The following is a 16,581-nucleotide window of genomic DNA, read 5'->3' as shown; positions in this document are numbered from 1 at the left end:
TCCCTCCACCTAGAATGCCTCTTTCCACTTCTCTACTTGCTGAATTTCTGCTCTTCTCTTTCTCTCTCTCTTTTTCTTGCCATGTGGCATATGGGATCTTAGTTCCCTGACCAGGGATAGAACCTGTGCCTCCTGCAGTGGAAGCATGGGCTCTTATTACCCACTGGATCACCAGGGAAGTCCCTCTGCTTTCTCTTAAACCACTCCCAAGGACTTTCCAGATTCCCCAGGAGGAAGAGATGGCTCTCCCACCACACATTCCACACTCCTGGGCTGAGAGTTCCCACTACTCAGCTGCCCAAACCAGGAACCTGTGCTGCATAACCAGGCCACTGCCATCAGCTCATCCTCCCCCATCTCCATCTCCACGATTGGCCCTTCTCACCTGGACCTGGGCCGTTTCATCAGCCTTCTCACTTGTCTTTCTGCACAAGTCCAGCCCCTCCATTCATTCTCCTCTACCTGAGAATTACTTTCCAGTAGGGGGTGCTCAATGAATAATCTGTTGACAGATGGAGTAAATGAGTGAAGGAATGAATGAAAGAAATGTAGAATCAAACACATCCCGCTTGGCTTCAAACCTTTCTGTGGCTCCCTACTGCCCTCAGAGGAAAGTCTGTGCCTTACATTTGAGATCCTCACTGATTCCCCATAGCACACTCTGGGCTTTCCTCTATTCTCTATTCACCTGGAATTGTCTTTCTTCTCTGCTATGTAAGAAGGGATGTTGAAATAATCCATGATGGGAAGAGATGGTAGGAACCTGCACTAAAGAGAGAGGGGAGAGTGAGCCAACACCAACACTTCTGGGTTAGACTAGACTTTGTCCTCGGGGCTGGGGACTACGAGCAGGGCCTTGGAGCTTCAGTTTGAGATGCCTATTAGCGTCCCCGTGGAGACATTAGGCTGGCAGTTAATAGATCTATGAGCCTGGACTCCAAAGGAGAGCTTTGGAGGCCTCCCAGATTTGAAGCCACAGGACTGGACGAGATCCACTGAGAGAAGCGGCTCAAGAAGACACCGCCAGGGCCTCTCCAGCATTGAGACTCTGGACGGGGAGCCAGCAGGTGGATTCAGCTCATGGGCAGAGAAAGGAAGAGAACCAGGAGCAGGGTATCCTGAAGACTGAGGGAGGAAATGGCTTCTAGAAGGAGTGTGTGATCTGCCAGGTCAGATGCTGCTGAAGATGGAGGAAGACAGAGGAGGAGAGATATAGGAGGGGTTTGGGGGGCAGAAGTAACAAGTCTTAACAAAAGACAGGATGATGGGAGTCAGGAGGGAGGACCAAGGATGGTGCCTGAGGGTCTGGCTTGGGAAATGGGGGGAAGGAGGTGCCAAGTTGCACACAGGAGGTCTAGAGGAGGAGCAGTGGGGCACCACAGAAATGAAGAGGTCAGCTTTGGACAGGTTAAGTCGAGGTGCCTTTGGAATGTTGTTAGGATCTAGGCATCTGGAATGAAATCTGTGTTGGAGAGAAGATCCCTGTATGTGTGTGTCTATCTGTCTCTGTCTCTCTTCTCTGTCCTTCTGTATGTGTATCTATAGGAGAATCTGTATGCTGACCATTATGAAATCTCTATCTTCAGCCCAGATCTCTCCAGAACTCTGGCTCCCTTGGAGACCACCCTGGATGTGCCACAGGGACCTACAAAACACAGAACAACAGGCTCAGGACACAGATCAAAAAAGGACGGAGTTGGAGGCAAGATAAAGCAGGGAACAGTTGGCCAGACTGGTCCAGACAACAGTGAAGGTGGCCTGAACTAGGCAAGGGCAGAGGGCAGAGGTGGAGATAAAGTGCGGAGACATTCAGGGAGTGCAGAGCACCAGAGACGGGGGCGAGGTTCTGCTGGAGGGAGGGGGGCTAGAGGAGGAAGGGAGCCAACTCTGGGTAAGGGACGTGGGGGCTGCTGTTCTGCAGTTACCTGTTAATATGACTGAGACATCCCCCCAAAAGGACAGGGGATGGGTCACAAGTGAGTCTTATGAAGGGGGAGAGGAATGCTGTTGACCACAGGGCAGTTGAGTCAGGGTACCTGCCCAAAGATGGCTCAAACCATCAGCCCCCTCTGCCAGATCCCTGCAGGGAGGCTTGAGCTGATCCACTCCCAGCCTCAGTCCCAGGTAGGACCTGCAAGAGAGTGCAAAGGGGACAGGGACAGTTGCCTAGGGCCTTGGACCTATCTGAGGGCCGGAGACCACTCATTGCCCACCAGAGTGGACTCTGAGACCCTGGGAGGGCTGTAGGCCTAGAGATGCCACGAGGGGATCATGTTCCTCTCTTGCTGTAAACCTTTCCATGGCTCTCTACTTCCTCCCAGAGCATGTCCAACCCCTCGTCCTGGCTTTCAAGGTCCTAGAAGCTCCAGGCCCAGCTAGCTCCACCTTAGGCAGAGAGCCCTGGCTGCCAATCTCATGGTTCCCTCAGTGGGATGACAGCTTCAACAACACCACTGCAGCCTGCAAATCGCCAAACCTTTCTCCGTGCTGCCAGTTCTGCTAGGATTGCTACTTCCTGTGTAGCACCCAGGGCCTGCCCATCTGTGGAGACTCAACTCAAGGAACTCCTCCAGAGGGCTTTCCTGGGGGTCTTCCCTGGAAGCCCAGTGGTTAAGACTCTGAGCTTCCACTGAAGGGGGCATGGGTTTGACCCCTGATCTCTAGTCAGGGAATTAAGATCCCACATGGCATGTAGTACGGTTAAAAAAAGAGGGTGGTGGGGGGTTTCCTGACCTCACAGAGGAATCACTATGCCCCAAACAAACTAATGTCACCCTCCTGTGGCACCTTACTGAGCTAGCGTATGCCTCTGCCTTTTTCTATGACCTGCGAGAGTCTGGGGAGCTGGAACACATTGGGTTCACCCAGCGTACCCCGTGGGGGGTCATGGGTGCAGTGGGACATTCAAGGGTGGCTGCAAAGGTCCTCCCAGCTCTGTGGGTTCAGTCTAGCTCAGTGTGTGTGGCTGGGGAGGACACAGATCATTACCCCCCAAAGTAGGGAGAGCCAGAGAGCTCTTTATTTGGTCAGTGAAGGGCGGGAACACAGAGATCCAGGAGAGGGCAAAGGGACAATCTTCACCCACAGAAAGGGGACAGAGGACTGTGCAGTGCTCCCGGGCCATCTTCCTGCTCATCCTGGCTTGGCACAAGTTAGCCTCGGGACCATCATGTGATGAACCTGAAGCTGTCTCCCCAAATTCCTGGAAAACAGACATCGGTGACACTCCTCTGGGACCTGGGGCACAGGGTGTGCAGCTGAGCACACCAGACTGTCCTGGCTCCTGTGCAGCTCTACTGTGAACTTGTGGGTGTCCTTGGACAAGTCACTTAATGGCTCTGAGCCTCAGTCACCTTATATGTGGATAATGGGAACATCAATGATACCTACCTCAAGGGTTGTGATGAAGCATGAAAAGTTTTAGCATAATACCTGGCCGAAAGTAAATGTGGAATAAATATTAAGTGTTATGATTATAACTATATTATCAAGAGACCTGGGTTGTGGTCCCAGTTCTGCCCCGTTTTCCTCTCTGGACCTGCCTGAGTTTCCATCTATAAAATGGAATGTTGAAAGATTAAAAGAAATAATGGATGTGGCAGAGGCTCCTAAGATGTGTGATCGTCTTTGCCCCTCTGAGGTTCCCCTCCCTGTGGTTGCAGAGGGGTTGCCACCTTCGCTCTGTCAGGTCTTTACTGGGTTCTCTGTCCAGGCAGGATCTGCGGCCACAGGGCCAGCCCATCTCCTCCCCTCTGTCCATGGGGCAGAATGAGAGGAAAGGGCTGTGGTTGCCCCAGCAGGGACTGTGGTTACACAGGACGAAGGACTTCCTTCCGGACTGCAGGATGCTATCCTGGGAAGGAGCCAGAGATCGTGGGACTGAGGCTGCCGAGGGGAGGGGTTGCTTCCAGGGGAATGTCCAGACCAGGCAGGTTAGGCCAGAGTGGGCCAGTGGAGTGAATCAACTCAGCAGTGACCTCACTTCCAGAGACCTTGGAGGGCCCTATTGAAACACATCTCATCCCCACTCTCCTACCCCAACCCACCACCCCCGGCTCCCAACATCAGAGAGACAACAGAAAGGAACAGAGACATAGCCAAAGGGGTATTACAAGATAGATAGCTAAAGGCAAAGAGCCACCCAAGAGACAACCATGCAGGCTGTTCCCTCCAGCCAGAACATTCTTCCCGGAGTCTGAAATGGCTGCTCTCTCACCCTTCAAGCCTTGATCTACAGTTACCTCCTCAGATAGGACCTCCTGGCCAACCCATCCATTAATGCACCCTTTAGTGAGCCCCTGTTATGAGTCAGGCATTGTTCTAGATCTGTGAACAAGACACAGGTTGTGCCCTCTCCATACAACATAGTACTTGGCCCACTTCATCCTTCTCAAACACAGCACAGTGTTTATCTCTGACTTCTCTTTATTGTTGTTTCCCCATCAGAATGTAAGCTCCATGAGGGAGCCTCAACTATTCTTTTCACCAATTTGAACTCAGTGATTCAGAATATAAATCTGAGACAACCCTCTAAAATAGGCCCTGATAAATACTTGCTGAATAAATGAATGGACACAGAGACTAGGGACAGACAGAAACACAGAGAAACGGAACCATGTTCAGAAGTGATGCAACATTCAGAGATGCCCCCAAATGTGAAGCACACACAGACACACGGGAGAGTGTCCTTCAAGCAGACCAATTCACTTAGGTCATTCAGCTTGGTCACCAAGCCTGGGCCTGGGGTCACTCTTGCCCTGAAACTGACCCAGTTGGTGGCCAAGGGCATGATCTATTCTGGTTTCCACACTCCCTGCGCTGGGCTCAAGTTGGCCTTGTGTTTGAAGAGCCCTCTTTGAAACTCTATTCTACCCCTTTAGTTGTCTTTTGATGAACAGAACTTTTAATAGAGACGAATCTGTCAATCTCCTAAAAAATGTCTGTGGTGGTTTGAAAAGGGCAGGGATGAATAACCCCGCAGAAACCCACGCCCAGCCCGCGGGGCCTTTCTCACTGCGGCTCATTCCCTCTGGGTCCTCGAGTCTGGAAGGCAAGGCGGACTGATCTCGTGTCCGGGCATCACCCTTCCCCACCCCTACCTCCGCCAGGCCCCGCCTATAGGCCCGCCCCTCCGAGGTCGCGCCCTCTTCGGGCCCCGCCCTTCACCGGCTCTCGGGGGTGCCGGGGAGCTAGATCTCCCTTCCTCCTGCCCAGGTATTGGTAGTTAATATTCTGCCACCTGTGCTTCCACCTAGGGAGGAAAAACTGGGCCGCCAGGACGGGGCCAAATCCCACTCGCTCTGGGATTACGCCCACTGCCTTTCGTGGACAGTTGCTTCAGGCCCCGCCCTTAATCACCCAGTTCCGCTCCCTCCTCTCTCTCCCAGGCACAGTCAGGCCAGCCTATCCAACCCCTGACCGACCCTCGGGCCTGAGGATCCGCCCCTTCCACAGACCCCGCCCCCGCTGTAGGCTCCGCCCCTCCCTCCGAGGCCCTCCGCCCCGCCCTCCCGGGGGCCTCCGCCTCCGCCCCGCCCCGCCCCGCGAGCTCACAGGAGGCGCGGGCCCGCGCCGTAGCAGCTGGGCCAGTGCACCTGGGGCACGTCCGCCACCCCAGTGGCCCCCAGCAGCAGTAGCAGGTTGTGCGCGGGCCAGCGCCAGGAGGTGCCCGGGGGGCGGCTGCCCTGCGGGCTCATCCAGTAGTTGCCCAGGCTTCGGCGGGTGGCGGGCGCCAGCAAGACCGGGCTCCGGCAGCCCTAGAAACATAACTCCTAGTCCAGGCAGTAAGGGGGCATGGCCTGGGGGCGCCCGTAGGGGAGACAGGGCAGCGGTCACCCCAGGAGGCGCGGCGCGCTGGAAGGAGGCGGCCGCCTCGGATCAGACGCGTCGGGGCGAGGGTCGGGATCACTTTTGGCCCATGCTGGGGAGGAGGGAGATTGGAGGCCCCTCTCGGGATCTTCCCAAGGACCTGCTCTCCTCCCCCCAAGCTGCCAGACCCGGGGCCTTTATCTCGCCGGCACCCTCCTCTGGACCCCTTCACCAGGACAGAAGAAAATTCACCACCAAGTGGGCAGTCTCGGTGAATAGCATAGTGTCCAGGCCTCTTCGGCCTCTTTTAATACCTTCTGGGACGTGGAGGGGGAGGCCTGAAAGCCCATATTCCCCTCGGGCCCCGCTGTTTTTAGCAGGAGGCCTCAGCTGCCAGAGCGGAGTGGGGCGGCACCAGGCCCTCTGGCGGGGTCTAGTCGGTGGTCTTTCTTCACCAGCCGCTTCAGGGGGCGGGGGTTGGTCACCACTGCTGGGGGATTCCCTGAGACGCTAGTCCCACAGGGTCAGGGACAGAAAGACAAGGACAGAGGCAGCAAGAGGGGCCCAGGAAAGGTCAGCTGCTGTTTGGATCAACCCTTCCTTTTATTTCAACCAGGGGCCTCCATCTTCTGCTTACACACCCTTGATGGTGTGCTCAGGAAGACGCCACACCTCAAAAGGCCTCACTGTTTCCAGGCTTCAGAGCTCCCCACCTCTGCCCGCCTGGCCCTTACAGGAGCCTTTCCCTTGCTCCAGGAAACTAAATCAGAGGCAGAAAACTCCTCAGCCAACTCTAGTTCAGAATTCTTATCTGGAAGCCAGGGATGAGTCTGTGGGTCTTCACTAAACTGTCTGCCAAGTTCAAATACACATATATTTCTGGAAGGAATCTAGAAAGGGTCCCTGACACCTGTCCCACCCTCCTGTCCCCCCAAAAAGTTTGCAGAAAGGGAAACAGATTCAGAAAGGGACAGCGAAAAGCCAGTTTACTCTGCCTGCCCCTACAAAGGGTGAGACAACTTCCCTGTGCCCTTGTCCTGCTTAGGGCATGGGGTTCAGGGCTCATAGCCCAGACTGGGCCCTGCTCCCCGACCCCCTGGGGAACATGTTGGCCCTGTGCCCTTTCCTACACTGCCAGTTTGGGCTGTTTGCCCCAGTGACTCATACTGGCTGCTGGGAATAGTGGGCAGCTATTCGGAGTCCCCGGAGTCCTGTACAGGCTTGCCACCACCCTCCCCCCAGTTGTGTGGCCATATTTGGGGATTTCACCTTCTCTTTTCTCCCCTTGGGGAATTTCCCTCCTCTCATCCCTTCCTCCTTTCCCTGTCTCCAACCTCTGACTCCCTGATGGCTCTTTCCCAGCAGCAAACAAACAGGCTCTAGTCTTGCCTATCTTTGAAAAAGAAGAAAGCCTTCCTTAGACCCTGGGTCCTTCTCCAGCTCCCCTTCACAGCCAAAATTCTTGAAAGAGTTGTGTGCACATGTTGTTTCTACTTCCCCACCCTGCCCCTGCAATCTGGCTCCCTCCCTCACCATTCCACGGGAAGAGCCCCTCAAGGTCACCACTGACCTCCTTGTTGCTAAATCCCAGGGATGCTCATGAGTCATTATCTGACCTGACCCTTTAGCAGTGACCGACTTTGACACAAACACTCTTTCCTATTTGAAATATTTTTGGGCCTTTGTGTTTCTGAACACTGCAGTCTTGACTTATTTACTATCTTACAGGTTGCCGCCATGTGGCAAATTTCTCATCTGTTGCTCACTGCCTAACCATGGGCGTTCTTGGGCCTTGTAGTATGTCCCGGGGATCTTGTCAGTTCCTGTGCCTTTAATGCCCGCCTTTGTCAGAGACTCACTTCTCTCTCTCTCAGCCCAGACCCCTCTTCCCTTCCCCAAGACCTGTCTCCTGGCCCCCTTCTTCTGGATGTTGCACTTCACAGCAGACATGCCCCATACCTGTCCCTCCCATGTTCCCCAGCTTGGCTGTTTCCTCCGTTGCCTGAACTGGAAATCTGGGCTTGGTTCTAGACTCTTCCCTGTCTCTCCATTTTCATAGTGAAGCAGTTACAAAATCCTGTCCTCTCCAGGATGTCTAAAATGCAGTTGCTTTTCTCCATCTCCTCTGCTCACACCTGGTCCAAGGCCCCATCGCCTTTTACCTGGGAGGTTGCAGCTTCCTGAATGATCTCTCTGCTGCTACTTGCCATCTCTTCCAGGGTCTGTTCTTACAGAGCAGCTACGGCTGTCTTTCCAAGACTTGAATGTTTCCCTCGTCACAATGTCATCAGCACCATGTTCATCGTGGCACAGACCAGTCTCAGGGTTGGGCATATCTCTCACCGCCCTGTCCCTGTGTGGGTAACCGCATCTCATTTTAGTTTCAGGGTCAGTTCCTTAGGGAGGCCATTCCAGATCCCCCAACCGCCTCTGCTGTTCCTTCACCTCACCGCGCTCGGCCTCTTCTCTGTGGACCCATCAAGCCATTGTTCAGTAGCCAGTCTAATGACAGACATTCTACCAACTCCTGAGCCCTTCCATTCTTGGCCCCAGGATGTCAGGATGAATACGACACAGCCTCCGCCCTTGGTGAGTCTGTAGTGTAATGAGGTAAATAGGCATTCAGCAAGGATCAGGGAAGAAGTGAGTACACAGTGGGACAAGCAGCTGCTCTGGGAGGGAACGGACAGGTGGTCAGAGGAGCCTTCTTTGAGGACTGACAATTGGTGGAGATCTGAGGGGTAAAGGGGGGTGAGGAGGCTATTCCAGGCAGAAGGAACAGCGTGCTGAAAGGTGGAAAGAAGGTTTTGTGAACTCAGGGGTGTCCTCGTGGTTGGGCAAGTGGTGTAAAGGAGCCATTGATGAGATTTAAATAGGAGAATTACACGGCTGGGTTGTGGTCTTTATAGAATAATTTAGGGCTGGAGGAATCAAGCAGGGAAGAAAGTACAAGACCATATGACCAGTTAGGAGGAGACTTCCTTGCAGAGGCTGTGGGTTTGATCCCTGGTCAGGGAACCAAGATCCCACAGGCTGCAGAGCAACTGAGCCTCTGTGCCACCAGTAGTGAGCCCAAGTGCCACAACTAGAGAGTCTGTGCCACAAATAGTGAGCCCACGTGCCACAGTGAAAGATCTCACATGACACAGTGAGGATCCCAGGGGCCACAATGAAGACCCAACTCAGTCAAATAAATCAATAAAAAGTATTAAAAAAAAAAAAAGAAAAAATAGGTTGGGGGGCCGCTGGAGTAATCCAGATGAGTAGCAATTGGAGTCTGATTCAGGGCAATACGGTAGAATTAGAGAATCAACTGTGGGCACCTGGACTGGGGCCTGGGGAAAAAAGAGGGAGTGAGAATGATTCCAGTGTCTTCACCCCAAGGGAGGGTGGGAAGAGGCCCGTGGATCCCTGTGGGGTCCAACCCACTGATCTACCTGGTGTCAGATTGCCTGATGTCTCCCAATGGCCCTCATCCATGCTTTTTCCTAGAGGAGCAAGTGGAGTGTCAAGAGGTAGATGGCTGCTAAGAAGGCCTAGGAGAAGGAGGCAGATGGGAGGAGGAAAAGGAAGTTGGGTCAGGGTTCGGATGTGATGAGGTTTCAAGGAAAGTGGCATCTGGGGTTTCCTCAGAGTCGGGAAATTCCACTGTCTCTGGATTCACCTCCCCCATTCCTTCTTTAATTAATCAATTAATTTTTACTTTTGGTTGCTCTGGGTCTTTGTTGCTGCATGTGGGTTTTCTCTAGTTGTGGTACGCGGGCTTCTCATTGTGGTGGCTTGTCTTGTGGAGCACAGGCTTTTTGGTGTGTGGACTTCAGTAGTTGTGTTCAGGCTTAGTTGCTCCGTGGCATGTGGGATCATCCCAAACCAGGGATTGAACCCGCGTCCTCTGCACTGGCAGGTGGATTCTTATCCACTGTCCCGCCAAGGAAATACCCGCCCTCCACTCCCCGCCGCCAGTTCTGAGGTGCTCAAACTCAGGGCCAGTCCTTAGGAATCCTGGAAGCCTTTTAGGGGCTGTGAGTCTATATCTGAAAAGCCACAATGCCCTGACAGGTCCCCAGGGTTCTAGAGAGTCACTAACATCAGTGTGCACTTCCCATAAACTGGCCTAATGCCCTTCACCTGCATGATCCCCTGCAGTCCTCACATTAACCCTTGGAGGCATGTAGCTTTCTATCCCCATTGTAAATACTAGTCTTCCGGGGTTAAGGGACTTGCTCAAATTTAAACAGCTAAAACCATGCAAAAAGAGGATTTGAACCAAGGTTTGACTGACATCAGAGTCTGTGCTTTTAACTCCTGAGCTATATTAAGCCTGTCGACCCCTTGGTTGATTGGCTCAGTAAAGGGAGGAGGCTTTGTGGGGGATTTGCTTGTGGTTGGGGTGGCTGCCCCCCTCTCATATCAAGCAATGAGAAAGGGTAGTGCTGACGTCAATTGTTGCCATGGTGATACAGCAACCCTTTCCCTGCCATCTCTATGGTAACCTGAGGGGGGGGTCCATCTGTACTTCGCCCCCTCCTTCTAAAAGAGGGTCCCTTAGGGAGGGACTGGCTAATAAGGTGTTTGAGAGAGAAGTCGGGGAAGGCAGGGATTTGAGGATCCTTCTTTGACTGGGCCCCTCCCCATTCCTCAGGCAGAAAATGAGGCTGGGATGTGGGGGTCCTTGCTTTGGGGTCTGCATGCATGCTAAGTCACTTCAGTTGTGTCTAGCTCTTTGCAACCCCATGGATTGTAGCCCACCAGGATCCTCTGTTCATTGGGATTCTCCAGGCAAGAATACTTAAGTGTGTTGCCATTCCTTTCTCCAGGAGATCTTCCAGACCCAGGGATCGAACTCACGTCTCTTACGTCTCCTGCATTGGTAGATAGGTTCTTTACCACTAGCGCCACCTGGGTAGCTTTGGGGTCTGGGGACAGCTTTATCCTCTAGGGTGAGGTAGGCAGTTCTGCTTTTCCTACCTGGGGACTCCCCTGAAAATGCCCCCTGCTCCCAAGTTCCTTAGCTCCTGAGCAGGACTGATAGGAACTTGACAAAGGGAGGCAAGAGAGATTCCAGATACCCAACCCTTGGGGACATGGCTAGCTGGCTCTCTGCTGCCCCTTGAAGCCAAAGGCAGTGTCCTCTTTTGCTCAGTGCTAGCTGTGCCTGAGATTCCTGCCTGGTGCATGACTTTACTGAAACCTTCCACCAGATGTTATTAGCCCCATTTTACTGATTTAGAAAGAGACTCAGAGAGGCTAAGTAATTAGCCCAAGGTTGCACAGCTGGTAAATGACAATCAGGACTCAAATCTAGGACTAGAGTTTAGGCCAGTGGCTTTTCCTGGGGGAAAAAGGAAGAAGCAACAGAGAACATTATGGAAAAGGAAAAGAAAAATAGAGTCAAGTGACCCAGGTTGGAGCCTGGCACTCTGCCTGTCATCTACAGAACAAGTTCAAACACAAGGTCTCCCTGATCCAGCTTCTCTTCTGTTAACTCATTCCTGGGTCCCTTGAATTCTGAGCTCTCCAAGGGGAAGGGACCTGTCACCACCTGGTGTCCCAGGTAGGTGTTAGTGAAAGTTGGTTGAACTGAATTCCTTAAACTTCCCTGCCTCCAGGCCTTTGCCCACCGTATTCCTTCCACCTGGAATGCCCTTTCCTCTTGCTCCTGGCCATTCTAGAGCTATCTAGCTCCAGAGTCTGGCCCATTGGCAAGGTGTTTGTCCGTATTTTTTGTTATCCCTCACTAACCAAACATATGAAAGTGCCAGTAAGTTTTTAATTTTCCCTCTTCTTTTTTGGCCACGTCTCACAGCTTGTGAGATCTCAGTTCCCTGACCAGGGATTGAACCAGGGCCATGAGAATGAAATTCCGTTATCCTAACCACTAAGCCACCAGGAAACTCACAGGCAGTAAACCTTTTTTTTTTTTTTTTTGAAGGAAAGGAGGATTCCAGAAGCCTAGAGAAAGGAAATGAGGGAGATAAGAGAGAAAGGAAGAATGGGAAGAATTCTGCATCTGTGGGCTGGGAAGGTCCATAGAGATCAGCTGGTGCTTTTCTTTTTTTTAAGCTAGTGAGGAAATGGGTCCAGAAGGAAGGGACCTGCCTCCCATCAGGTCATTGCCAGGCCATGTGAGTTTCATGAGAGTTAAGGCTCATGTTTGTCAGTTTCATGGCTGACGTCCTGCACAGGCCTGGCTAGTAGATCTGTATTGACTGAGACAGGCACAAAACCTGAAAGAGAACCCAGTGGCCTGACTCCTGGTCACACTTTCCAAGGCTCCTCATTGCCATGGAGCTGTATCGTTCCCTGGCCCCTATCAAACTCTCTATCCATTTTTTTTCAGGCTTCTTTTCCTCCCAGGGGTGCTTGATCATTGCATAAGCAGTCTCTGCTCCTGAAATGTTTTTTCTCCATCATTACCCGTTATTTTCTAGTCTAGCGATGCTGTCAATCACCTGACTGTGTTTACCTGTGGCTCAGCCTGGTCGACTGTAGTCTTCCATCTCCCTGACAGTGGTAACTGGCCCAAAGAACATGCTTGTGATTTGGGCCAAACATGGGCCAATCACTGCCCTTCCCAGGAATAGATACATCATGTTGGGGGAAGCAGCTCTCCCCTCCTGGGATTTATTTTTAGGTGGTGGTGGGCTGTGTTGTGTGGTATTTGGGATCTTCATTCCCCACTCAGGTATTGAACTTGTGCCCCCTGCAGTGGAAGTGCAGAGCCCTAACCACTGGACTGCCAGGGAATGCTGACTTCCCAGGACTTCGAAGCTGAGGCAGCCATGTTCCCTGCCCAGAGGAGATAATCAGGGATGTATGTGCGTGCATGCGTGCTCAGTCGCTTCAGTCGTGTCCAACTCTTTGCAACCCTATGGACTGTAGCCTGCCAGGCTCCTCTGTCCATGGGATTCTCCAGGCAAGTAGGTTGCCATGCCCTCCTCCAGGGGATGTTCCTGACCCAGGGATCCAACCTGCATCTCCTGCATTGGCAGGCGGGTTCTTTACCACTAGCACCACCTGGGAAACCCCACGCTGAGTCAAGTGTCCTTAAATCTCAGGGGACAGGAGACTGAGCCTGACCTTTGGGTTACATCTTTTTTTCTGATATTAAAATAATACAAGTTCATTAAAGCAAAATTAGAAGGTGGTAAATACTCATTCAGCTTCCAGGCAGCCCTCCTGTCATGGGCCCCTCCTAGGGATGCATTTTGCTGCCTAAAGTCTGAGGCCACCGAGGAGTGCACAAGCATCAGCAGCCACCTGGGGGGCCCCGGCCAAGGGCCCAAGTGGCTTAAGGCTCAGTTCCCTCACCTGTAAAATAGGAAAAAGAAATCAGTTTTTCAAACGACTTCTTCCCCAGTCTTTCTCTGACCCCACCAGTCCTTAGGAGAAACCAGGGGTCGAGATGGTGGGGGCAGCCCCTAATCCCTCTAACAAAGCCAGAGAGGCTCAGGGTCACAAAACAGAAGGCAGCAAAACCAAACTCCATCTTTGGAGAATTAAATGGGCCCGGGGTAGGTGGCCATTCTCTTTATTCTGAGTTGTCTGTCCATCTCCTCCAGTCTCAAGCTTTTCTGGGCCCCCAGAGTCCAGCACAGTAATGCTGATTTTCCTGGAGAGACAAAGGGGAGTGTCGGGGAGAAGGATGAGGGCAGCGCCCAAGCAGAAGCACGGCCCTGGAGGGCGTCGTGACCAGTGAAAAAAAAAGGGGAGGGTTTGGTGCCCAGCCAGAAGCAAGCCGACCCGGAGGGAAGGGCGGGCCCCTGGGGGTGGGCCCAAGGGAGGAAGCAGCAGAGGGAAAGGTGATATTGGATGGGGCGGAGCAGCCGGCGGGCCCGAGCCGACGGGATAAGAGAGACACGGTCAGCCGGAGTGGAAAGAACAGTTTATGCTGTGATTTATTAAAATGTGCATCATTCTTTTATTTTAAAATGTGCATCATTGTCTCGTGCTCGGCGCGCGCGCGACCTCAGCGTGGTGGCCCGCAGCGGGCCCCGTCCCCGCCCGGCTCCCGCGGAGCCGCCGTGCGCAGGCGCACTCAGGTGGCGCGGGCCCGGGGGCTCCCGCCCATGGCCAGGTAGACGTCGATGGGCACGTGCAGCAGCGTCAGGCAGTGGCAGCCGGGGCAGCGTCGAAGCGGCCTGCGGAAAGCGGGGTTGCGACAGGGGGCGCTGAGGCGGCGGCCGACCCCATCCTGTAGGGGGCGCATCAGTCCCAGAGGTTCGGCCGTGGGTGCGGGTTGGTCTGGGGACCGAAAGCCGGCAGGGGTGGGGCCGCGGGCAGGGGCGCTGGCCTCACCTGACCGGGTTGTGCTCCGTAGCTACGGGCTCCGGGCTGTCCTGGGACTCGGGGGCGGCGGCAAGGCCAGGGGAGTCTCCGGCCTCAATGGGGAATCTCCGACCCTGCGGGGGCTCCGGGGCACTCATGTCCAGGCCCCGGGGCGCTCTGCGCGGGGAGTGGCGGTCAGGCCGCTCCCGGGCAGCCGGGCGCCCCCTCCCCGCGCCCGCCCCCCGGGCCGTTGCTCACCTGCCGGAGGCCGAGGCCGGTCCCAGGCTGGAAGCAGCTGCCGGAGCCCTGGCCGCGGGAGGACGCTCCGGTCCAGGCGGAGCCGGGCAGGTGTCTGCGGCGCGTCCCGGCCCGGGCGTCGAGGGGGAGGGCTGCATTGTGACCCGGGCCGCGGCGCGCTGACCTCACAGAACCCGTTCCTCCACCCGGAGAACCCCGCGCCGCCCGGGCACTTAGCGCGGCGGCGAGCCGGGAGCTGGAGGGCTCTGGCCATGGGTCGCGCAGACCCCCTGCTGCCCGATGGGGGCGTCCACGGAACAGAGCCTGGCATCCCGGGCCGAGCGCAGACATCGCAGCAACCCCTACAGGCGGGGCTACGACTCACTGCCTGGCGCGGGGGCGGGGCACGGAGGTGACTTAACCCGTGCTGGGTTTTGCGGTGGTAGTGAGGGCAGATAGGGGCATTGCCCATTTTGGCCCAGGGTCACACAGCATTTACATCACAATTGGGCCAGAGTTTTAAAATGTCTGACCCTTTCCCTTCCCACCACCCGCGGCTCCTGTGTCCAGACGGAGAATGTTGTAGCGCTGGGGGCTGCTGCGGATGAAGTCCTTGGGGGTAAAAGAAGCGGGCCGAGGGCGATGGTGGAGTAGCGCTGCCTCGCAGAGGCAGCATGAGCTGAGAGGGTGATAGGAAGGAAGGAGGTGCTAGACAGCATGGAGGACTTTCTGCTTTCCAATGGGTACCAGCTGGGCAAGACCATTGGGGAAGGGACCTACTCAAAAGTCAAAGAAGCAGTTTCCAAAAAACACCAAAGAAAAGTGGCAATTAAAATTATAGACAAGATGGGAGGGCCAGAAGGTGAGCTGGGGCCCCTTTGGAGGAAGGGAGGGCTGGCTGAGGTGGGTGGGTGCTTCCTCCAGTCAGAAGAATCAATTCCCTCCTCCCCTTTAGTCTTAAACTAAAGAAAGCAAGAGAGGCTCTGGCTCTGGGGTCAGTCAGTGGGGAACAGAGGAAGTCCAGGAAAATCACACCTTCTCGAAGTCCAAAATGAATGTGGCAGGCGGTGAAGGACCCTCAGAAGCAGAGTCAGAGCCTACTAGGCCTTTCTTATTCTAGGAGGTCAACTGATTGGCCAGGCCATGGCCAGGGCTAGCAGAGGGCAGGAGCTGGTGCAAGGGAGAGAGATGGGGAAAAGACAGGGCTCATGGAAAGAACTGTGGGTCAGGGGGCACAGGTGAGAGGAGCTAGCTTACCATGCTGTGGGCAAATCAGGCCTCATAGTAACTGAGTTCAATAGATTTGTTTAAAAGTTCCCCAAGCACTTTGCTATCCATGGTCTCACAGGCTGCTCACAACAGTCCCTGAGGCTGATGGACTAGTTCCCTTGAATAATACATTACCTACAAAGACAGAAGTGAACACTCTGCAGTGTCCAGGCGGCTTGACACTGAAGGCTGTTAAAGGGAACCAAGGCCCACAACCCAGACATGGTGGGCAGACAGAAGATGGAAGACAGGAGACAGAGGGAGGAGTTAGGCTCTTCTGGACTTGATCCTCCATCTCTTTTGTTTCCTTAGAGTTTATCCAGAGATTCCTGCCTCGGGAGCTCCAGATTGTCCGTACTCTGGACCACAAGAACATCATCCAAGTGTATGAGATGCTGGAGTCTGCCGACGGGAAAATCTACCTGGTGATGGAGCTGGCTGAAGGAGGGGATGTCTTTGACTGTGTGCTGAATGGGGGGCCACTGCCCGAGAGCCGGGCCAAGGCCCTCTTCCGTCAGATGGTCGAGGCCATCCGCTACTGCCATGGCTGTGGCGTGGCCCACCGGGACCTCAAGTGTGAGAACGCCTTGTTGCAGGGCTTCAACCTGAAGCTGACAGACTTTGGCTTTGCCAAGGTGTTGCCCAAATCGCGCCGGGAGCTGAGCCAGACCTTCTGCGGCAGCACCGCCTATGCCGCCCCTGAAGTGCTGCAGGGTATCCCGCACGACAGCAGGAAGGGTGACATCTGGAGCATGGGCGTGGTCCTGCACGTCATGCTCTGTGCCAGCCTGCCTTTTGACGACACAGACATCCCCAAGATGCTGTGGCAGCAGCAGAAGGGGGTGTCCTTCCCCACTCATCTGGGCATCTCGGCCGAATGCCAGGACTTGCTCAAGCGGCTCCTGGAACCAGACATGATTCTCCGGCCTTCAATTGAAGAAGTTAGTTGGCATCCATGGCTAGCAAGCACTTCATAAAAGCAATGGCAAGTCCTCCCCA

The 16,581-nt window shown here is 54.4% G+C and overlaps 3 protein-coding genes across 3 annotated transcripts; 2 read left to right on the top strand and 1 right to left on the bottom strand.

Moving 5' to 3' along the window:
- The first annotated feature begins 4,965 nt into the window (after positions 1 to 4,965).
- On the top strand, positions 4,966 to 8,339 carry LOC129647350 (translation initiation factor IF-2-like). The gene is made up of 3 exons (XM_055574484.1): positions 4,966 to 5,050; positions 5,256 to 6,079; positions 8,190 to 8,339. The coding sequence occupies exons 1-3, from the start codon at positions 4,966 to 4,968 to the stop codon at positions 8,337 to 8,339; spliced, it is 1,059 nt and encodes a 352-aa protein (XP_055430459.1).
- A 5,161-nt stretch (positions 8,340 to 13,500) lies between these two features.
- Positions 13,501 to 16,238, bottom strand: FAM229A (family with sequence similarity 229 member A). Its single transcript, XM_055573816.1, has 3 exons — positions 14,335 to 16,238; positions 14,107 to 14,253; positions 13,501 to 13,949 (listed from the first exon to the last, which is right to left on the bottom strand). The coding sequence occupies exons 1-3, from the start codon at positions 14,469 to 14,471 to the stop codon at positions 13,847 to 13,849; spliced, it is 387 nt and encodes a 128-aa protein (XP_055429791.1). The 5' UTR covers positions 14,472 to 16,238; the 3' UTR covers positions 13,501 to 13,846.
- Positions 15,031 to 16,581, top strand: TSSK3 (testis specific serine kinase 3). The gene is made up of 2 exons (XM_055573818.1): positions 15,031 to 15,175; positions 15,895 to 16,581. Exons 1-2 carry the CDS (start codon positions 15,031 to 15,033, stop codon positions 16,557 to 16,559), a joined length of 810 nt encoding a protein of 269 aa, XP_055429793.1. The 3' UTR covers positions 16,560 to 16,581.

The sequence above is a fragment of the Bubalus kerabau genome, chromosome 3, assembly GCF_029407905.1.
Source record: "Bubalus kerabau isolate K-KA32 ecotype Philippines breed swamp buffalo chromosome 3, PCC_UOA_SB_1v2, whole genome shotgun sequence".
NCBI classification, from domain to species: domain Eukaryota; kingdom Metazoa; phylum Chordata; class Mammalia; order Artiodactyla; family Bovidae; genus Bubalus; species Bubalus kerabau.
This window is presented reverse-complemented; position numbering and strand designations above follow the sequence as displayed.

Excerpts from the sequence above, each read along its gene's own strand:
- LOC129647350 (XM_055574484.1), top strand. The coding sequence starts at position 4,966 with ATGAATAACCCCGCAGAAACCCACGCCCAGCCCGCGGGGCCTTTCTCA. Across the intron at positions 5,051-5,255 it reads TGGGTCCTCGAGTCTGGAAG|GGAGGAAAAACTGGGCCGCC; the intron begins GCAAGGCGGACT and ends GCTTCCACCTAG. Across the intron at positions 6,080-8,189 it reads CCACCAAGTGGGCAGTCTCG|TTTCAGGGTCAGTTCCTTAG; the intron begins GTGAATAGCATA and ends ATCTCATTTTAG.
- FAM229A (XM_055573816.1), bottom strand. The coding sequence starts at position 14,471 with ATGCAGCCCTCCCCCTCGACGCCCGGGCCGGGACGCGCCGCAGACACC. Across the intron at positions 14,254-14,334 it reads CCGGCCTCGGCCTCCGGCAG|AGCGCCCCGGGGCCTGGACA; the intron begins GTGAGCAACGGC and ends CTCCCCGCGCAG. Across the intron at positions 13,950-14,106 it reads ACGGAGCACAACCCGGTCAG|GCCGCTTCGACGCTGCCCCG; the intron begins GTGAGGCCAGCG and ends CGCTTTCCGCAG.
- TSSK3 (XM_055573818.1), top strand. The coding sequence starts at position 15,031 with ATGGAGGACTTTCTGCTTTCCAATGGGTACCAGCTGGGCAAGACCATT. Across the intron at positions 15,176-15,894 it reads CAAGATGGGAGGGCCAGAAG|AGTTTATCCAGAGATTCCTG; the intron begins GTGAGCTGGGGC and ends TTGTTTCCTTAG.